At 38.9% G+C, this 23257-nt stretch overlaps 1 protein-coding gene across 2 annotated transcripts; it reads left to right on the top strand.

Annotated features, from left to right (window-relative positions):
* The first annotated feature begins 7347 nt into the window (after positions 1 to 7347).
* LOC104088507 (uncharacterized) lies at positions 7348 to 23122 on the top strand. 2 transcript variants are annotated; one of them, XM_070187898.1, is made up of 3 exons: positions 7348 to 7506; positions 7537 to 8142; positions 22568 to 23122. In XM_070187898.1, the coding sequence occupies exons 1-3, from the start codon at positions 7460 to 7462 to the stop codon at positions 22830 to 22832; spliced, it is 918 nt and encodes a 305-aa protein (XP_070043999.1). In that variant the 5' UTR covers positions 7348 to 7459; the 3' UTR covers positions 22833 to 23122. The 2 variants fall into 2 exon arrangements, with proteins under 2 accessions (XP_070043999.1, XP_070043998.1); XM_070187897.1 differs by having other exon boundaries at positions 7364 to 8142.
* The last annotated feature ends 135 nt before the right edge of the window (positions 23123 to 23257 follow it).

The following is a 23257-nucleotide window of genomic DNA, read 5'->3' on the forward strand; positions in this document are numbered from 1 at the left end:
TGCATGCTGCAACAGAATTGAATGTGAATATATTGTGAGAGCGGGTTGCACGCTGCAACAGAATTGATGGAAATGATAATTGGTTATGACTGCTGAGTTGGCTTCAATTATTATAAATGAGTTACCTGATTTATTTCTATTATTGTTGTTGTTACTAATATTGCGTACAGGTAATGTAAGTGACCCGCCTTAGCCTCGCCACTACTTCGTCAAAGTTAGGCTCAGCACTTACCAGTGCATGGGGTCGGTTGTACTGATACTACACTCTGCACTTCTTGTGCAGATTTCGGAGTTGGTCCCAGCGGCGTGCTATAGACTTGCTCGGATTTCAGCTACTCAGAGGAGACTTGAGGTATAACTGCATGGCGTCCGCAGTTCTGAAGTCCCCGTCTATTTTACTTTAGATGTGTATTTATTTTCAGATAGCTTTATTTTATTCAGACCTTTATTTGTATTATTCTAAAAGCTCGTGCACTTGTGACACCAATTCTGGGATGGTATTTAGATACCATTTTTTTTATGGATTATTTACTACATTTCAGACTTTACTTCAGCATTTGTTCTTTGATTATTAATAAATTTAAAAATTATTTTAAAAATAGATAATATTATTCTAACGTTGGCTTGCCTAGCAAGTGAAATGTTAGGCGCCATCACGGTCCGAAGGTGGGAATTTTGGGTCGTGACACTTAGATTTTACTTGCACATTTTATCTCAGTCTCTGTTATTATTATTGATACTTCATATCATTGTTGGTTGGGCTGATTTCATGATTATTGAGAGCCTGAGAGACTGGAAAGATTTATGACTGAGTGAGGCCGAGGGCCTGATTGTGAGATATTGATACCATAGCACGTGAGTTGTCCGTGCAGCACGTGAGTTGGACGTGCATATCCTTATATTATACTATAGCACGTGAGTTGGTCGTGCAGCACGTGAGTTGGCCGTGCAGATCCTTATATTATACTATAGCACGTGAGTTAGCCGTGCAACACGTGAGTTGGCCGTGCAGATCCAGATATTTATATTATGGCACGTGAGTTATCCGTGCAGATTATAGCGCTTAGGTTGTAGGAGCCCCTCCGGAGTCTGTACACCCCCCAGTGAGCGCGGGTACCCATTGAGTGTGAGTGCTGAGGGCTGAGAGCCGAGCGATGAGTTGAGTGACTGTTGCCTGAGAGGCTGTACTTGCTTGCACTTGTTGTTGCACTTGGTTGCTATCTGTCATTGTTGTGAAATCTCTGAAAGATTTTTATCCGGATTACATGAACTTGAACTGTATAAAATTGATTTGACTTAAACTGCCGGATTTGAAAGCATGTCTATTCTTTGCTAGAATTACCAAAAGTGAACTATGACTGTGTAGCTCGTCATTATTTTCAGTTCCTTAGTTATTATTGTTACTTGCTGAGTCGGTTGTACTCATACTACCCCTGCACTTCGTGTGCAGATCCAGGTGCTCTCGGACATAGCGTGTGTTGATTTTTCCGCACAGCTGATTTTCCGGAGATTCAGAGGTAGCTGCCGTGTTTCGCAGACCTTGTCTCTCTTTCCCTATCTCCTTGTTTACTGTATTTTGGTCTTAGACTATTATAGATCTTATGTTCCAGATTTGTATCTGTCACGACCCAAAATACAACTAGTCGTGATAACACCTAACCCATCCCGTTAGGTAAGCCAATTTTCAACTAACCAATTTTAATAATAATTATTAAAGAAATTTAAGTGAATAAAGATCCTGATCTTATACAATCCCCAATAACTGGTAGTACAAATCATGAGCTTCTAAGAATAGAGTATACAAACGGAAATGAAATAAATACATAGTCTGTTTGAATAATACATAAACAGAGCTTTTATAAATCTAAGGCTACCCTGAACAAGAGGCAGCTATAACATGAATGCAGGTACATCTTCAAATCCCGCAACCATCGAGCACGGCAACAACAATAGCCAATATCTGCACGCAATGTGCAAAAGTGTAGTATCAGTACAACCGACCCCATGTACTGAGTAAGTAACAAACCTAGTCGTAGGTTGAAAGTAGTGACGAGCTTCCACCAAGGTCGGGTCCAAAACCAATAGTCCACAACAATCCATAACAACATAAAGCAAATAATACCAGAAGTAATTCAGGGATAAAATACTCATCCAAATAATGACTTCAAAAATAGTAGTTCTTTCTTTCAAATACAGAAAACCCAAATCGTTTTTCGAAGTTGCCAATAATATGAATAGTTTGAAAACAATAAATTTCTCCAAAAATCTTTTCAATAATAAATAATATATTTTATTTTCCTTCCGGATAACCCGTGTAAAACAAATGCATCATTATGCCCATCTATCAAAATGTGTGAGAAATCATGAATGATGTGATGTTTTACAGCATGAGGAAAAATACATCTATATGCCTGTATGTCATGTGTGCATGCCAATGCAATGCAACTTAGTGATAAAATCATAAACAGCCCCTCGGGCAGAACATCACTCATATACAGCCCCTCAGGCAAACCTCACAGTCACTCGTGCCACTCGGGTATACCTCACAATCACTCTTGCCACTCGGGCATACCTCACAATCACTCATGCCTCCCAGTCACTCAGCACTCGGCACTCGCACTCAGTAGGTACCTGCGCTCACTGGGGGTGTGTACAGACTCCGGAGGGGATCCTTCAGCCCAAGCGCATGCTACACGGACAACTCACGTGCTGCACGGATAACTCACATGCTATACGGACAACTCACGTGCTATAATAATAAAGTATGCTGCAGGCGGGCAGCCCCGATCCACACTTATCCTCACAATCATGCCCTCGGCCGATATCAAACATGTTGCGGCGTGCAACCCGATCCCATAAATATGCAACATGCTGCGGCGTGCAGCTCGATCCCATAAATATCCTCACAAATAAGGCCCTCGGCCTCACTCAGTCACAAATCTCTCAAGCAACTCGGGCATTTCAGTAAAACAGGGCATTCAACCCAAAATATTTATATGCATCAAAATAGAGTCATAAAACTGAGTTATGATATGCAACGAAATGAGTATGACCGAGTATGAATTTTCAATTTAAAACAAATAATTCACAGCAATATGACCTCTGTGGGTCTCAATAATAATGGCACATAGCCTCAATCATGATTTTTAATATGTTTTTCATCTCAATATCTTTAACTCATAAAACTGCATGGAAAATGCCAAGATTATTTAACTACAAATTCTACAGAAATAATTATGTCACAATTTCTATAGTGCACGCCCACACGCCCGTCACCTAGCATGTGCTTCACCTCCCAACAATTCACAAAATACATATATTCAGGGTTCATACCCTCAACTCCAAGATTAGAAGAGTTACTTACCTCGAACATGCCAAATCCAATGTCGAGCTAGCTAAGCAATGCTCCAGAAATCCCATTCTGCGCGTATCAACTTCCAAACGGCTCGAATCTAGTCACAATAATTTGATCCAGCCCACAAAAATTATAGGAATTAAATCCATATCAAAATACTAATATTTTTTCAAAAGTCCGAAATTGCATCCCAAAAATTACCTATGGGGCCCACATCTCGAAATACGACGAAACTCATAAAATACGACAACCCATCCAATTACAAGTTCAACCATACTAATTTCACTCAAATCCGACTCCAAATCGGTATTCAAACTTGAAAAATTCGTTTTGTGATATTATAGAAATTTTCTTCTAATTCTCTTGAAGATTCAATAATCTTACACCAAAAATGAAGATTAATTCATGGAATATAATCACAAGGGAGTTAAGAACACTTACCCCAAGTTGTGTGAAAAATTTCCTCTCCAAAATCGCCCAAACCGAGCTCCAAAATGAGAAAAAATCTCGGAACCCTCGTTTTAAACACTGCCCAGGCATTTCCGCACCTGCGCATCCGCATTTGCGGACAAAAATGTGCGCCTGCGGAAAATAGCCAGCCCTCTAAAATCTCGCATTTGCGGCGCTATTCTCGCATCTGCGGGCTTCGCAGATGCGCATTCCTCGGATTTTGGGAAATTCTGTATTGAGATGTAACGTTTTCATTCAATTTTATGATATTTTTACTCATTTAAACTTATTTCCGTATATTGTAAATTTTGAGATTTTGGTATGTGTGAGTTGTGGGCTTGCCTAGTATCATGATAGGCGCCATCACGACCCTTCGCACCTGCGGTCGCCTCACGCCAGCCCCAGTCCGCATATGCGCCAACGCCTTCGCACCTGCGGCCTAGCAGATGTGGCAAATTCCTCGCACCTGCGAGAACTTCCCAGTCCCACTCTTGGCCTCTTCTGCGGCTTATTTTCAGCACATGCAGCTTCGCACCTGCGATCAAAATCTTCGCAGGTGCGATCACACTAGTAGGCAGCAGTTCCAGCATTTTCTTAAGTCCAAATTTGATCCGTTAACCGTCCGAAACTCACCCGAGGCCCCCGAGACCTCAACCAATTATATCAACAAATCCCATAACATAACACGGACCTACTTGAGGTCTCAAATTATACCTAATAACATCGAAACGACGAACTACTCCTCAATTCAAAATCAACAAACTTGAACTTTTAAATTCTACATCTTGTGCCGAAACACATCAAATCAATCCAGAATGACTTCAAATTTTATGCACAAGTCACATTTTACATTACGGACCTATTCCAATTTTCATAATCAGATTCCGACCTCGATATCAAAAAGTCAAACCCCCGATCAAACTTTCCAAAAATTCAACTTTCGGCAATTCAAGCCAAATTCCACTACGAACCTCCAAATAATTTTCTAGACACACTCCTAAATCCAAAATCACTATACAGAGCTCTTGGAATCATCAAAATTCGAATCTGAGGTCGTTTACGCATAAGTCCGCATCCAGTCACTATTTTAACTTAAGTTTTAAACCTTGGAACTAAGTGTTTCAATTCCTTCAAAAACCTCACTGGACCCGAACCAATTACCCCATCAATTCACACAACAACTGTAAAGTATAATTTGAGAAGTAAATGGGGAAATTGGGTTGTAATACTCAGAACGACAGGCCGGGTCGTTACAATATCCATATTAGATGCTCATGTACTCAGTGACACCGGGTTTTGGGAGTGGTTGTATCGGTATTTGTAAGATTTGTGGATTTTATTTAAATATTATATTTTCAAACTTGAAAGAAGTGGTTCATTGAGATTTCGGCTTGCCTAGTAGTGAGATAGTCACCATCACGACATGTTAGAATTTTGGGTCGTGACAGATCTGTCGATGAATGTAGACAGAGAAATGATTGGCCAAAATAGAAAGACGCTATCTAGGCAGAATTAGCGTCACTTGAAAAACATGAAGTATTCATACGTATAGTCCGAACACCTGAAGGAATAAAAGCCAGTGGGATACACATGAGTTTTTGTGCGAAAACGAAATGATAAAAATGAAGTCGTTAGATATAAAGCACGACTTGTGGCACAAGGATTTTCGCAAAGATTTTGCATTGATTATATGGAGACATATTCTCATGTGGTAGATGCAATCACTTTCAGGTATCTTATAAATTTGGCAGTCCATAAAAAACTTGATATGCGTTTGATGGATGTTGTCACAGCCTACTTGTATGGCACATTAGACAACAAAATTTATATGAAAATTCCCGAAGGGCTTAAAGTTCCTGAAACTAATAAAAGTTTTTGGAAAACTTGTTCAATAAAGTTTTAAAAATCCTTATATGGATTGAAACAATCAGGGCGAATGTGGTATAATCGCCTGAGTGAGTATTTGCTGAAAGAAGGGTATAAAAATGATTCAATTTGTCCTTGTGTATTTATAAGAAGGCCTGAACCTGAATTTGTTATAATTGTTGTGTATGTTGATGATCTAAATATCATTGGAACTCCTGGGGAGCTTCCAAAAACAGTAAACTGTTTGAAGAAAGAGTTTGAAATAAAAGATATTGGAAAAACAAAATTTTGTCCTGGTCTACAAATTGAGCATATGAAAGATGAAATTTTTGTCTATCAATCAACTTATACCGAAAATATCCTAAAGTATTTTTATATGGATAAAACACATCCATTGAGTACCCCGATGGTTGTGAGATCACTTGATATAAATAAAGATCCATTTCGACCTCAGAAAAATGATGGAGAGCTTCTTGGTGATGAAACTCCATATCTTAGTGCAATTGGGGCACTAATGTATCTTGTAAATAATACTCGACCAGATATAACTTCTGCAGTAAGTTTATTAGCAAGATTTAGTTCCTTTCCAACAACAAGACACTGGAATGGTGTTAAGCATATTTTTAGATACCTCCAAGAAACTATTAATATGAGATTATTTTATTCTTATGAATTCGATTCACAAATGGTTAGTTATACAGATGCAGGTTATTTGTCTAATCCATATAAAACCTGATCTCAAACAGGCTATCTATTTACTTGTGGAGGTACAACTATTTCATGGCGTTCAACAAAACAAACTTTAGCTGCTACATCTTCTAATCATGCAGGGATAATAACTATTCATGAGGCTAGTCAAGAGTGTGTATGGTTGAGATCCGTGACTCAACATATTCAACAACTGTGTGGTCTTTCTTTAAAAACGAAGATTCCAACGACATTGTATGAAGATAATGGAGCTTGCATAGCTCAACTTAAAGTAGGATATATCAAAGGAGGCAGAACAAAGCATATTTCACCAAAGTTCTTTTTCACACACGATCTTCAGCAAAATGGTGAGATAGATATTCAACAAATCCGTTCAAGCGACAATCTAGCAGATTTATTCACTAAGGCATTGCCAACATAACATTTGAAAAGCTGAGACATAAGATTGGAATGCGTCGTCTCCGAGATATCAAATAAAATTTTCATCAGGGGGAGTATAATATGCGCTGTACTCTTTTTTCCTTAACCAAAGTTTTGTCCCAATTGGGTTTTCCTAGTAAGGTTTTTAATGAGGCATCACTCAATGCGTATTACAAGATATGTGTACTCTTTTTCCTTCACTAGGCTTTTTTTAGTAAGGTTTTAACGAGTCACATTATCTATGAATATTTAAGGGGGAGTGTTATGAATACATTGAATTTGTGAATGTCCAACAACTCATCCATGAATCATTTTGGATATACATGAATATGTTATTACATTCATTTAATATCTTGTAACTCTCAAGTAAATTGTACACTATATATACGGTATTTCTAATTCTACAAAAGACATCAATAAGATAGACTTGAATACAACTTGATAGAAGAAAAATTTTATCTATATTTATTGGCTTATATTGCTATAATTTTATAGTAATAATTTTTTTTTTTTTTTCAAATTACAAAATCCTTTTCCTTTAAAAAAGAATGATTTGCGGCGTTGTACTGTATTTTTATGCACTTCGATAGTTAAATTCGTCGAACTGATTGCAAAATCAACCACAAGCTGTCAAAATCATAACCCCACTGTCCGCAGAAGATGCCCCCTGCGACCCCTCAGTCCACCGCCCCTGCCCCTGCCCCTGCCTCCGCCTCCGCCTCCGCCTCCGCCTCCACTGCCGTCGCCGTCGCTTCCACCGCCAATCACCGTCAAGGAAACCCCAATCCCAACCTTAACCCTAACAGAATTGACCTAAAGAACGCCAACAATCTCAACAGAGCAACCAATTCCCGTCTCTCTTCCGTAGTAGACTCCGATATGCCCGACCCGAATTCCTCGACAGGCGCCAATTCCGCCGGCCATCCCTCCTCTTCAACGCCGATCAAAATTGACGGATGCGAGGAGGACATAATTTTGGGCAAGTCCAAGTACTTGCATAAAATGGAAGTTCTCAAACGGCGGCACCGGCGAACGAAGCAACTACAACGTATATACAGAGACTGTTACTGGGCGTTAATGGAAGAAGTGAAGCTTAAGCACAGGGAATATTGCTGGAAGTATGGAACGAGCGCTTTTCAAGAAGACGAAGATAAGACTAAGGATGGCGGCACTCTAGGGGGAACTGGAGAGAACAACAATGGCAATAATGCAGTTAATAGCAATACGTGTGGGGTTCATGGCTGCAAGTCGAAGGCAATGGCACTTACGAGGTTTTGTCATATGCATATATTGTCGGACTCCAAGCAGAAGCTCTACAAGGCTTGCAATTATGCCATCAAAAGGTTTGCCTTTTATTCTTTTCTACTTTGTGTTTGACAGATTATGTTTTTGCATTTTACACATTTACCATAAACATATTTCTAAGCTTTATATGTCTGTGTCTCTCCGAATAGGTAGGTTGAACTTATCATGCCCTAGAATATATAGCACTGCTACTTGTTAAACCTATTAATTCAAGGAATATGTAGTACTACTTGTTATTTAGTTAGCCTGAGTATGATTACTAGGCGAAATCTGCTGACAGTGGAAAAAGATAGTCTCTTCTTTTGTGGAGTAATTTTTATACCAACTAATTGATGGCTGGTTGCGCTTATTAAGATATGAACGCAAGAAATACGTTGCTTGGAGAGTAATTCACAGTGATGTGTCCTTCCTGAATTGTTTCTGAAGCAGAATTCATGCCCCTAATTTTATGTTTTATTGCTTAACCTAATCTGGATCTAATAATTTTTTTACTTACTAATAAAGAAAATCTTTATCTTTTTACTCAATAGGAGTTTTACTAATGTAGAATCTAACTATTTTTTGGTAATTTGCTGATATTTTTGAAAATGATACCTTTAGTGAGTGAGATTAGTTCATCATGAACTCACAACTTGTTTGGGACTGAAACGTAGTTGTTGTTGTAGTGAGTAAAATTGGTTGCCTACACTCTATCCGGAGCTGCAAATTACCACGTTATGACTTGTAAGTTAGTATAAGTAGGCTAATGTCGTTCTTGCACGTGCATATTGTGTTCATTTACTGATTAATCTGTTTGGTTATGGCTTTCATTAATCAATATATCATCTATGCCTCAATCCTAAGTTATAGGGGTCGGCTTTGGTAGTGTCTTAATTAAAAGAAAATTATTCTGTTTGGTGATCGTGTCTTTTACTATTATGTGTGAGCCCAGTTCAGATAATTTTGGCGTGCTTATGAATCGATGCTTGTCAACTCTCTTTTATTATTTCCATTTAAGAAGCAATCAGAACTTTTTGTTCAAAATGATTCACCGAATTGCCGTTGTCGTGAAATGCTTGCATCTATTAGCATGCTTTTCAGTTCTCATCTTTGTCTCTAACCTGCTTCCATGGAGGGCTAACACATGCCAATGATGCTCCTTACTTCACGTATGCACGTTCTTCCTCCATTTGTCTCATCTTATTCCCATAATCGATATATTCAATCTATTTGTTCCACAAAGACACAACCTTTAAAGAGCCATTTGTCCACGGTAGCCTCAATATATATTGTCCTCTGCCGCCTAGACAGATTTGCACTACATATCAATGTTATTGGGAGTTCCTTCTACTTCTATTTGCTCAAACTTCAAGTACTGAAGCCCTAGGATATCCTGAATCGCCTATTCTACAATTAGAAGGTGTATGCGAACACTCAAGTGATCTCTCAAAAAATTAAGCTGGACTGCGATCAAATTCTCTACTCTATTTTTAGCTTAGCGCCTTAGCCTTAAAAGAAATGTCTTCCTTCAGTTCCAGAATCCACATTATAGCAGCATATAATCTTTCATTAAAAAGTAATCTTGTCAGTGCTATATTCACTGCTTTCAAGTTGTCTCCATGTTGTTATTCTTAAAAAAATGGTTGTCTCCATGTGTTGAAAGGATTCTGTGAAGATGGTTTCCTTTCACCATTCCGTTCTCGAATTCACCTGGTTTCAATTCTGTTGGCTTCATTTGTTACTGTAGCAGCAATGGCAGATTGTTTCTAACGGGAGTTTCTTTGCTCCAATGATCATCCCAGAACTTTAACCTGCATCTCTACCCTACCTTTAAACTGCTGCTTTATGAAGTTCCCATCCTTTCATCATGCCTTTTCATAGGGACCAGTAGAGGCACCATTAACACATCCTTTTTTTAGTATCAGTGCCAACAGCACTGATCCATCTTTGATATCTGCTTCATATTAGCAGGTGATCACTTAGTGTCACTATCTGGTTTCTTCCATGCTATATCTCCAAGCCAAATTATCCAGAAGAGCTATCTTAAAGTTAACAACCTGAATTATTGAAATAAAATAGGACCAGGGAATTTGCCCATGAACTTTGATAAATCATGTACCCTTTGCTGTTTCCATCCGAATAGAAATCTCCTTGTAGTCGCTTTAACCTATCGCAATGGGATTTGGTGACATAAGCCTTTTAAAGTTTGTAAAAGGTGCAGGATGAGTGTTCTTTTTTCCTTTTCTTGGGTGATTGGTAAAGTAAAAATAAAAAAAATTAAAACTAAGTGCTTGTTTGGCTAGAGTGAAATAGTGCTTGTTTCGATGGGCAAAAAAACATATCTCTTAGAGTAAAAAACAAGTTACAGCATTTCTTTATTGGTGTAAAAGTAGCTTCATTGATTATATAGACCAATATATGGATTTTCTGGAGTAGCTAGGGAGATGTTCTAACTGACTATATGGATATGCCCAGCAGTCTTGTGTAACCTTTTGGTACCATCTTGGTACTTGGTTAATAAATCATTACCTTAGAAAAAATAATAATTTTAAACCAAGAGGCAGGGTCCAAGATGTTGCATAAACTATAGACAATATTGGGAATGAGATGGACTAATGATGTACGCATCCACACACATGCACATACATAGGGACAAGAGGGGGGAAACTAAAGCAATGTGAGCCAAATTGAAGTTTAGTCACTGCGATGAAAGAAGTTCGAATAGGTCCAAATGTCTTTGACTTGTTTAGGATATGAGCCTTACACTACAATATAAAGGCCTAATGCACCCAATTGCAGTATATGCACTTTAACGTCTTTAAAGCATCTGTTGTTGCTCTCTTTCCAAGTGGACCAAAACAAAAAAAAACAATTACAATTAGGAAGAGTCTACTACGACTTACATTTGACTTTTTGGATCTCATACCTTGCACAAGAAAATGAATGAGAATTAACAGATTAGGTTTGCTAACGTGGGTAGTCCAAGGTTCAAGCACCATTTTCAGAACTATTTTATTGAAGATGAGATGTTTGGCAGCTTACATAATTAGTGTAAAGTAGTGATTATTTTCTGTTTTATCAAGGTTCTCTATTTTTCTGGAATATTTTGTGAGCTTTTACTGAAATATTCTACTCTTGTGCAAAGATTGCTCTCGTACCTAGGAAGCAAAAATTTGTGTGCGAGGGTAATTTTGGTTCTGGAAGGTTGGAAGGTAAAGTAAACGCACTATAGGTAGTTGGCTTCACTTATGTTCTGAAATCCTTTTAAGGTGGATTAGGTCATGTGGTGCTTGTTTACCAGTTTAATGTTTTTTGATCATTGGAGTTCACTCCCTCAGCAACTATGCTTTGTTTTGAATTGTGTACTGCAATTCTAACTTTCTAATGTCATGGTGTAATGCCTATTGGATCTAGTTATGATTCGTAGGATTTATCTTTTCCTTCTTTTCAGGTGATACTACTTGTTATTCATTTTGTTCCGGCCCATTTATGCTTAAACCTTCCATATGATATTAACCATCATTAATTATTTAAACCCATAAATTCCGCCAAATTCAACCTCAAATCTGCACTAAATTGAATCCTAAAAACTAACCTTCATGCTATGTTGTGCGGACGGTCTAAAACAGCTGCCACACACGTGTCGGATCCTCCAGAAATCCACTACTTTTGGAGGATCAGACATGCACCCATCAACATTTTCGGAGAGATCGAGCAACATAGCCCCCATGCTTTTTAGTAAATAAAGGAGAAACTCTCAACTGTGGTGATCATTATTTCTTGATAATGGAGAGATTTCCAACTTTTCCAGCTTCAAAACACGATGGAAAATGGGTCTCCCTATGTCCTTCTCCGCTTAAATAAGAAATACTTGGTTCACTAGCCAACATTTGAACTCGTGATGTACACCTGCGCCACGTTACGCGTTGTGCTACCTCTTCCGTTTAATTAACTTTCATTATTTCATGTGCTAGCAATGCTCATTTAAAATCTTTCTCCCAATGAGAAGGCATTTTGACATTTCAATTGAGAGGTCGAATTACCATTTTCTATCTATTAGCCATCACCATAACTCTAACTTTTTAGATGCACCTTTCCTCAAAATGAAATTTATATGGATTTACCACGTAATACAACTCATTCCAAGTCTGAAGCCTTTGAGATTGAAAGCCCCCAGCACCCTCGGGGGGGGGGGGTCCCTGGAGTGAAGCACGTGAAATTTGGCGTGAGCCTTTCTCGTTATATTATCTGCTGACTTTATGTATCTCATTTATGCTTCAGAAAGCTACCAACCAATTGGACCTGGTGATATATTTTTATTAGAGTTAATGCGATTTAATCTTTTAATACAAAAAGCACCAAGTTGGTACACACAGGTAAATCCTATTGGATGCAATTTATCTTTCTTTTTCTTTTTTTTTTTGATTTCGATAGCAAGAAAGACTGAATATTAGAATCCAAGACGCTTGGACGAATGATAACAAAAAACAGAAAAGACGCAAAAAACTGGTAAGGCCCTCATGAACACACCACTCAATAGTTATAATTGCTAACTCTTTCTTCTTGTGCTTGTCATAATTTATGTTTGTTTCCATTCTTCTCAATTAGATTCTAATTTTTAGCTTGATTGCTTTCTTCCTGCCTTCATCTTCCTGCGTTAAATTTTACAGAACAGCCTCTAGTTCTCTCCTCATTTTCCATGTCGATGCCCTAAAACTTTCCAAAGGATTTAACGATTAAAAAAAAGCTTTCCAAAGGCTTTATCTATCCTTCATTCCAAGTCAGACTTTTGATCCTCTTTCATCCGGGTTAACGTGTTTGACTCAAAAGAGGCCTAGCATAAAAAACAATATATTCATATCTCTATTTCACAGTGTTAGAGTCAGACTGCTGTGTACTTCCCATGTCACTTCCATCTGTGGAAATAGAGGAAACAAAGAATGAACTCCTGATATTCTTTAAGTCCCTTTCGCTAGGATGATTAAATTCCTTAGCTGTTGTCTTTGGACCTCTTATCAGAAAGAAATTTGGGAACTTCGCAACCCCTTCTCAGTGACTCCGTTAGTTCAGGTTTGCTTTCCTAATTCTGTAAATTGCTCTTTCGGGTGATTTCAATTTTCATCTACGCTTCTGACCTTCTCTACCTTCACTAATAAAATGTTCTAACTTATACTATTCCTCTTAAGAAAAGGGGACGTTTGCTAAGTTTGAAGCTTACTTCTTCTGGTGAAGCTTACTCCTTCTGATGCATTGTTTTCCATCATTAGGCATCTCCTTTCGTTCAGTCTTGTTTATTGTCTTATCTTCCCTCTCACTTATTCTTTGGATCTCAGTAGTGGGGTAAAATATCTGCCCCAGGTTGTTTCTTACTCGGAAATCTGTAGCCCGTCTTGATTTCTGAGTTTGGCCAATATTTTGATATGATTCTGGCCCATTTGAGGTGATCTATAATGCCCGGAGTTTCGAACCCGTGGGGCAACTGGAGTCGGGTAAGACCACGAGAGATTTCTCATATATGAAAACAAAGTCATTCTCTATTCCTTTAAAAGCTCTCCTATTTTATTCTCGGAGAGGTAGATGGATAATGTCTTGTGCCCTACATAAGCTTTCCTTCTTCCAGTGGCAGAGTTGTGTAGGCATCTTCACCATGCCCAATAATGTCCATTATACTCCAAACTAGTTTAATAGCACAGACCACAGTCGGTGCCACATGGAAATGCAACAGGAGGTCCACTCTGCCCAAGCAGCTGCACTACTCATGAAGCACCGACTAGCATAGTTGAGCCTCCTCTGCCTCAAGTTCTCAGCCGTCAATATCATTCTCCTTGTTACCAGCCATTGGCGCCCTAAGAATCAAGATCCATAAGTGCAGGAAGCCCGAGTCCTCTCTTAGCAAAATTTTGCTGTAGTATAGCTTCATTGAAAAGAGTCCACCTCTCTCGATCCCGTCTTCACAAGATATGCTGGTTAGCATATCTTGCATTCTGCCTGTAGAGCATTTCAGTTGGAATCCAGCTACCTCCAATCTATAGGTTCTTCTGAGCCTCAGAACGCATGATACTTCTGAGCCTCAAATCGAGTGAACTTGTCTGTCTCGTGTCCTGCATATTTACTGAATTCCATCTCTCTCATCTCTGGCTCAGTACTGTATATATGTTGTGGAAAATGATCCTCTACGTGTTTTCTCCAACCACCCGTGACCCTAAAAACTAATTCTGCTGTCATCCGATACACTATATGTAACATTGCCACTAAGTCTGCGCAATCCATGATGTTTCTTCATAGTGTACACCTGTAAAGATTGGTGTTTCTCAATAGTCCTCAACCGAAGGGTTGCATGATTTTGAGTCCTTCATCCCCTTCACAGTCCCACATTTTTTTGAGGTCACAACCCTCCATAAAGCATGTTCCTCAGTCTTAAATCTCTATAACCATTTTCCTAGCTGTGCCTTGTTGAACATTCTCAAGTTTTTCACCCCGAGGCCTTCCCATTTCCTCGGGGACATGATGGCATCTCTATATGGTGCAAGAAATTTATAATTCAGCCAATGCACGCCTGATTTCTCTCCAGTTCCCTTAGCAGGTGGTCAATTTTTTCTTGTCATGCAGATTAATATTCATATCTCAATTTTGCCCAGAATTGCCATTCTCCAATTTAAATTATCTGTCTTTCTTTTTATTTGGTGCTACTCTTTGATACAGACTCCTTGCACTTTTAGCTGGTTCCCCATATATGGATCCTTTACTTGTAACCAAGTTGTTCAATTCCCAGATTCTTTGAGTAGAATGAGGCTCTCTTGGTGCAATCCTCACAACCATATTAAAGGACCATGTTTCAGTGCAGTTCTTGCCAAACAGAATTGACAAGATCAGGAAGGTATTCTTTCCTGCGGGGAAAGTTTAGTGATTTAAACTCCAATGAAACCAAACAAAGAACTCTCCTCAAGTAGCAAGTCCAGCAACTCATGCTTTGCAATAGAAGGAGCCGCTGATTTCTTTCTTTTTCTTAATAGGAGACACTGATTCATTGACGGCTTCATGGCAATCCCATTAGGATACCCAGGGGAAAAATGAGGACCAAACACTTGCCAGGAGGTCCAAAGATTCCGTAAAAAGACCCAATAAAAGCAACCTTTTACTCTTTGTTGATATCTATTGTCGGTTTATTAAACGCCTTTGCTTTGCTAAAATTGATGAAATGATGTGTAGCAGTAGCTAGGGTTATCGCTTCATGGGTGAAACCATGCGCGTCAAACGATGATGTGCAAAGTGATCCAAGCGAGAATCAGTTGGTTCTTTGAATCTCAACTTTGAGGAGCTGGATTAACATCAACATTATTATATATTGGACATTTTTGAAATTAGAGTTTTTGTTCTAATGCACTAAACTCCTATATGTTTGGTTTTTTCCCCCCTTAAATTTTTGTGAATTGTCCGCTTCACTTAAAGTAAGTGTGCTCCCTGCACTTCATCACTCTCTTTCCCTTTTATCTCACATCCTTCACCTCCAAACCCCCCCCCTCAAAAACCCCCCACCCCCCACCCCAAAACCAAAACACACGCACACCAAGCTTTACATATGCACCAAAGTATTCAGTTAGTGAGCTACCTGCCACACCTTAAAGTGCTGAGTTTTCTGGCATCAATATCTTCCATTTTTGTTTCTTGGAGGCAAATACATCATGCCTAAGCGTTGAAATTATCCTTAACCCGTAATTAAAGGGACCATCACCCTTCTAATGTTGGGTTTACTTAGTTGAAATTAATTGACATGTAAATTAATTGTTTCTTGGAGGCAATTGCTTCTCTTTAAAAGAATCTGAAATTAATTGGACTGTTTATAGCCTAGGAAGAGCCCCACGATGGAATTTCGTCTTCTAATCCATGTAGAATCTTCACATCCCTAATGGATTTCGTAACTCTTCCCTTTGTACTTGGAAAATTGTAAATATTTGAGTGCCTTAACGCCTTCAGTAGTCATTTAAATTCTTTTTTAGGTTGAATTGTACCCTTATCTCACTCTTATCTTCTTGCAAAAGTTTAAATTACTCAGCCTTAATCACCTCTTGTTGAAGTTACTGGGCAAATCCCAAGTCCGTTATTCAACTTTTGGGATTTTAGCGTATTCGCAATATTCTAACTGTGCGAAATGCCTCGCATTATGCCTTCATCGTCGTGTCCTTAAACAGTTCTGTTTGTCGTCCTGTTTTGGCTTGGAATAGGAGAATCCCTCTTGGATACGTTGTCTGCTCTGTTGTTCCCATCCGTCATTTACTGGAATGCAGGATGAGAATCCAGACAGCCATTGTCAAACTAAATAGTTCCCTTTGATGGATATATGCAGCAGGAATGTAGTGTGACAGTTGTCAGGGGGCTGTTTATTTGCTTGGTGGAAAGTGTACGAGGAGAGAAAAACTTTTGCTAGAGGTTGCTCTACGTCTACCAAACATGCGATTAGTATAAGTTTAGAGTCACAGTTAAATGAACTCATTTTACTTGCTTTGAGTAGTTGAAGACTACTTGATTCTCCTTGAAAAAACAATTTTACAAATCCAAGTAGAGGAGTAGACATGTTTACGCCGAAGAATTATACTATATAATTTACAAGCAATAAAGTGCAGCCCGGTGCAGTAAGCTCCCACTATGCGCGGGGTCCGGAGAAGAGCCGGACCACAAGGGTTTATTTTACGCAGCCTTACCCTGCATTTTTACAGAGTGTTTCCACGGCTCAAACGCGTGACCTCCTGGTCACATGGTAGCAACTTTACCAATTACGCCAAGGCTCCCTTTTATAATGTGCAAGCAATAGTATTTGAAAAAAGCTGGAGGTAGGCCTATACCAGCAGACTCCTTCAAGATCTAGAGCAGTCTGGGCGAGTAGCCTGTTCGGGTTGCTTGCCTCGAGGTGACACGCGTGTGCTAGTTTGTTGCTATGCGTGGCATAATATATTTGCTCACAGCTTGCTCGAATTGGTGGTGTGTACTGGCTAGCTATGTTGCTCGGACTCTCCAAAAATGTCTCCAAGTGTGTGCCGGATCCTCCAAAAGTAGTGCATTTTTGGAGGATCCGACACGGGTACGACAACATTTTTGGAGAGTCCGCGCAACATTGCTGGCTAGTCAGTTGGTCTGCCGGCAGGGCATTGGTGCCATTGCCAATGGGCTCCTGGGCACTTTAGGACCATGCGATGCTCTGGTGTTGCGGTTGCTTGCACCCTGAGGCATGGCGCGAGGTATGATAGGGAACATCTTGTGTTGTGAGTCATGGAGTGTAATAGGACAACAGCCTGTGACATGGTCCTCTTTGCTTGTATAGTCTTTAGGTGTGTTGTTAATGTTGCGGAAGCCGAATATATAGAGAGAGATTAAATCACAACTACTATATCTTAAGGTAGCTAATAAATAGTAAATGAGACAATAATAAAATGAACACCAGAAATTAACGAGGTTCGGCAAAATTTGATTTTTGCAGTCCTCGGACACAATCAACTCAAATTTATTTCACTCCAAAAATACAAGTGAAATACTACAAGAAAGAAAGAAGATTCAAATGCCTTAGGAGATAAGAAGGCAAGTGAGAGATATTTACAAATGAACAAAACCCTTGCTATTTATAGAAGAGAAATGGCCTTAATAATGTCATGCATGACATCATATTAAGTGTGAACATGCAATGTAAATGCATGAAAAATGCATCTACCAATTTCTTCCTAAAAGGAGGCTTCAAATGTTCACACTAGTTCACATTAATCTTGTCAAAATTCAACAAATCTCCACCTTGGCAAGATTCCATTTTTGCAATTTTCTCTTACTGATAAATTTTGATTGTGTCTTCAACTCCAATCTTCAAAGTTCAACAATGTTGATCAAGTTCAAACAATGTTGAAACTTGATCGCAGTCACTACTTTTGTTAGCATATCGGCAGGGTTGTCTGTAGTCCGAATTTTCTGCACCATGACTCCACCTTCTTCTATAATATCTCGTACAAAGTGATATCGAACATCAATGTGCTTCGTCCTTGCATGATAAACTTGGTTCTTTGCTAATTGGATAGCACTCTGACTATCACAAAATAGTGTGATGTTTTCTTGACCAATACCAAGATCTCTAAGCAACCCTTGAAGCCAAATTGCCTCCTTTACAGCCTCCGTAATTGCCATGTACTCTGCCTCAGTAGTAGACAAAGCAACCGTTGACTGCAAAGTAGACTTCCAACTAACTGGTGCATTTGCAATAGTGAAAACATAACCAGTAGTTGATCTACGCTTGTCCAAATCACCCGCATAATCCGAGTCACAATATCCAACCAGATACTGACTATCTTCCTGCTCAAAAATCAATCCAACATCTACAGTATTACAAATATACCGTAGAATCCATTTCACAGCTTGCCAATGCTCCTTTCCAGGATCATGCATATACCTGCTTACAACTCCGATAGCATGTGAAATATCAGGTCTTGTGCAAACCATTGCATACGTCAAGCTACCAACGGCATTCGCATATGGCACTCTTGACATATACTCTTGTTCAGCTTCATTCTTCGGCGACATAGCAACACTAAGCTTAAAGTGAGGAGCAAGAGGAGTGCTAACCAACTTCGTGTTCTCATTCATGCCAAATCGATCTATTACTTTCTTCAAGTATTCTTTCTGAGATAGATATAGTTTCTTTGAATGTCTATCTCTTTTTATCTCCATGCCAAGAATTTTCTTCGCCTCACCTAAATCCTTCATCTCAAACTCCTTTCTTAGTTGAATCTTCAACTTCTCAATTTCCTCTTGACTTTTGGAAGCTATCAACATATCATCAGCGTATAGGAGAAGATATATGAAGGATCCATCTTCAAGCTTGCGCAAATACACACAATGATCATATTTGCTTCTTTTGTACTTCTGCCGCAACATAAACTTATCAAATCGTTTGTACCATTATCTAGAAGATTGTTTCAATCCGTACAACGATTTTTCAAGTTTGCACACCATATTTTCCTTTTCAGCAACTTTGAATCCTTCTGGCCGAGTCATATAGATTTCCTCTTCCAAGTCTCCATGTAAAAATGCAGTTTTTACATCTAACTGAACTAGTTCCAAATTCAACTGTGCTACCAAAGCAAACAAAACTCTAATGGAGGAGTGTTTAACGACCGGAGAAAACACCTCATTGTAATCAATTCCCTCCTTTTGAGCGTACCCTTTGGCCACCAATCTTGCTTTGTAGCGAACATCTTCTTGGTTAGGAAATCCTTTTTTCTTTGCAAATACCCATTTGTACCCAATTGCTTTCTTGCCCTTCGGCGAGATTGGCCAATTTCCATGTGCAATTCTGATGAAGGGACTGCATTTCTTCATTCATGGCAATCCGCCACTTATCTTCTTCTGAACTTTGGACTGCGTCTTTATAAGTGGTAGGAACACCATCAGCTACAATTGAGGCTGCACAAGCTACCGTCTCTATGAGACGAACATGTTTCTTTATTGTTCTTTTTTGGCTTGCTGGTTGCTATTGATTCAAGTTGTTGTTGGGGTTCCTGTGTTGGAATCTCCCCTTCCACTGACTCTTCTTCAAGGGGAAAATCTTCTATTGTTTCCTCGTTTTCTCCCTGTGTTGGGAAAATTAATTTTCCCTCAAACTCCACCTGCTTTGAAGCACCATCAGTTTGTTTGACATCTTCAAATGTCACCTTATCTATTATGGCAGATTCATCAAAGGTAACATCTCTGCTGAATATAACTTTTCTTGTCTCTGGACACCATAATCGGTATCCTTCGACTCCAGAAGTAATCCCCATAAATATAGCTTTCTTTGCCCTCGGATCCAATTTTGACTCTTTCACATGATAATATGCAATTGAGCCAAACACATGTAAAAAATTGTAATCTTCAGCAGGTTTTCCATACCATTTTTCAAATGGTGTCTTGCCTCCAATAGCGGCAGATGGTAGACGATTAATGAGGTGGCATGCATATGTTATTGCCTCAGCCCAAAATTCTTTGCCCAAGCCAGCATTGGACAACATACACCGAACCTTCTCCAGCAAAGTCCGGTTCATGCGTTCTGCCACTCCATTCTGTTGTGGTGTATTTCTGACGGTGAAATGTCTCAAAATTCCATCATCTTCACAAATCTTATTGTAAAGATCATTTTTGTATTCTCCACCATTATCTATGCGAAGACACTTTATCTTTTTGCCTGTTTGAGTCTCTATCATCGCCTTCCATTTGAGAAAAATTCCCAGCACCTCATCTTTGGTTTTCATAGTATACATCCACACTCTCCGGGAAAAGTCATCAATAAAGGTTACAAAATAGTGTTTTCCACCTAATGAAGGTGTTTTGGAAGCACCCCAAACATCAGAGTGAACATAATCCAAAATACTTTTAGTATTACGGATTGCTGTTTCCAAATTTAACCCTTGTTTGTTTCCCCTTGACACAATGCTCACAAAATTCCAAATTGCAAGTCTTTACTCCTTTTAACAATCCTTGATCTGATAAAATCTTTAAGGATTTTCCTCCAGCATGTCCCAAGCGCATGTGCCATAGCTTGGTTGCTTCTGCCTCCTTGTCATCACTGGATGTCACTGTTGCTGTCCCAATAACTGTACTACCGCGATAGTGGTACATGTTATTATTTCGCCGGATTCCCTTCATTACCACTAGTGCACCAGAGCATATTCTCATTACCCCATTTTCTGCAACGACTTTGAGCCCCTTTGACTCTAGGGCTCCTACAGAAATGAGATTTTTCTTCAATTCCGGTACGTATCGAACATCTGTTAATGTTCTGATCAATCCATCATGGTTCCTTAATCGGATTGAACCAATACCATATGCGGTAAGAGGATTGTTATTTGCTGTGTGAATAACTCCACATTCTCCTTCTTGAAAATCAACGAACCAGTCTTTGTTGGGACACATATGATAGCTACAAGCTGAATCCATCAGCCATATGTCATATGGTTTGAATGGCTCAGTTGTAACTAGCGAGAAATCAGAGTCGTTACAATCAGCTACATTTGAATCCATGACAGCCTTTCCATTATTAGGTTTGGCCTTGTTTTTCAACTTTGGACAGTCTTTCTTCCAATGCCCCTTTTATTGGCAAAAGGCACATTCATCTTTGCTGGGTCTGGATCTTGACTTGGATCTTCCTTTCTTCGTTCTCATATGATTTTGAGAACGACCTCTCACGACCAGTGCTTCTCCTTCTCCACTCTTTTGTTTTTCTCTCTTTCTTTGTTCATAGCTGTACAAGGCAGAACAAACTTCTTTGAGAGACACTTCATCATTCCCATGAAGTAGAGTAGTTTCTGGGTGCTCGTACTCATCGGGAAGTGAACTTAATAACATTAAGGCCATATCTCCATCACTAAAAGTCACGTCCATATTCTGCAAATCTGTCGCCAACTTATTAAAGCTGGTGATATGATCATTCATTGTAGTACCAGGAACATATGTGAAGCGTAACAGTCTTTTTTTCATGTAAAGTTTATTTTGACTGTTTTTCTTCAAGAATTTATCCTCCAACGCATTCCACAATTTACTTGCAGAAGTTTCTTTTGTGTATGGATACTTCTGTTCTCTTGCGAGGTAAGATCGAATGGTACCACAAGCAACACGGTTGATAATCTTCCAATCTCCTTCTCCGATGTTGTCTGGTTTATTTTCTTCTATGGCAATATCTAGCCCTTGTTGAAAAAGGACATCAAGAACCTCAGCTTGCCACATCCCGAAATGTCCTGACCCGTCAAAAATTTCAACTGCAAATTTCGCATTTGACATAATTCTTGTCATAAGCGAAGATGCCAACGACGTATTACTGACACCCGATGTGGACTCTTCATTTTTATTATCTCCCATTTTGCTATAGATACTATTTATTTGCTAATAGTACAGAACACCAAAGTAATTCTTTTCTGATGTGGAAGTTCAGACTATGATGCAACCACAGAGCATACTAAGATAGAACCTTGGCTCTGATACCAATTGTTGCGGAAGCCGAATATATAGAGAGTGATTAAATCACAACTACTATATCTAAAGGTAGCTAATAAATAGTAAATGAGACAATAATAAAATGAACACCAGAAATTAACGAGGTTCGGCAAAATTTGATTTTTGCAGTCCTCGGACACAATCAACTCAAATTTATTTCACTCCAAAAATACAAGTGAAATACTACAAGAAAGAAAGAAGATTCAAATGCCTTAGGAGATAAGAAGGCAAGTGAGAGATATTTACAAATGAACAAAACCCTTGCTATTTATAGAAGAGAAATGGCCTTAATAATGTCATGCATGACATCATATTAAGTGTGAACATGCAATGTAAATGCATGAAAAATGCATCTACCAATTTCTTCCTAAAAGGAGGCTTCAAATGTTCACACTAGTTCACATTAATCTTGTCAGTTAATTGTTTGCATGGTTTAGTTTTGGCATCCAGTACTTATTTATGATGCGTTGTTGCTTCATTTTGCAGTTCGCCGACGGGGCCCATACTTTGTGGGAAGCCAATATTGAGGTCAACAGTTCCTTCCTACTGCTCTCTTCATTTTCAGAAGGCTGAAAAGCATGTGACGCGGGCTTTGAAGAAGGCAGGACTTAATGTCTCTAACACAAGTAAACTGGCCCCCAAGTTTCATGTTATAGGTGCGGAATATGTTAACCAGATTCAAAACAGAAGAAGAGCTGCACAAAAAGCAACTTTAGAGATTGCTGAGGTAAAAGAGGAAAACAGCTCGTAAGGTCCAACATCGCGTAAAAAACAAGCCTGTAAATTTTCCTGGCAAATTGGTGAAGCAGCTATAGTAGCAGTATATTTTGGTTAAATAGATTTCGCATGGGAGGCTGAACTTATGATTTGGTGGAAGAGCTTGTATTTGTATAAAGAAATATTTTGCTTATGCTGGTGTTCTTATGATCCGTGCATTGTTGAAGAATTATTATAGAAGGAAACACAACAATTTAATTGTATTTAACCGATATTTTGGTTAAAACAACGAACTTTGGTTAAATAAAGTTCATTTTGAACTGATATCTAATGGTTGCTGTAGTTCTTGTTGGGCTTGGTTATCACAGGAGGAATACCTTATTTGTTTATGGATGTAGGGAAGCTACTTTTCCTAACGGCAAAAATGAAGTTTTTAACCCAAATGGTCAATTGAATTTA

The sequence above is a fragment of the Nicotiana tomentosiformis genome, chromosome 11 (genome assembly GCF_000390325.3).
Source record: "Nicotiana tomentosiformis chromosome 11, ASM39032v3, whole genome shotgun sequence".
NCBI classification, from domain to species: Eukaryota; Viridiplantae; Streptophyta; class Magnoliopsida; order Solanales; family Solanaceae; genus Nicotiana; species Nicotiana tomentosiformis.

Bases quoted from the DNA above. Each gene is read 5' to 3' on its own strand.
- LOC104088507 (XM_070187897.1), top strand. From the start codon at position 7,460: ATGCCCCCTGCGACCCCTCAGTCCACCGCCCCTGCCCCTGCCCCTGCC. The intron at 8,143-22,567 runs GTTTGCCTTTTA...TTCATTTTGCAG, and splicing joins TGCAATTATGCCATCAAAAG to TTCGCCGACGGGGCCCATAC.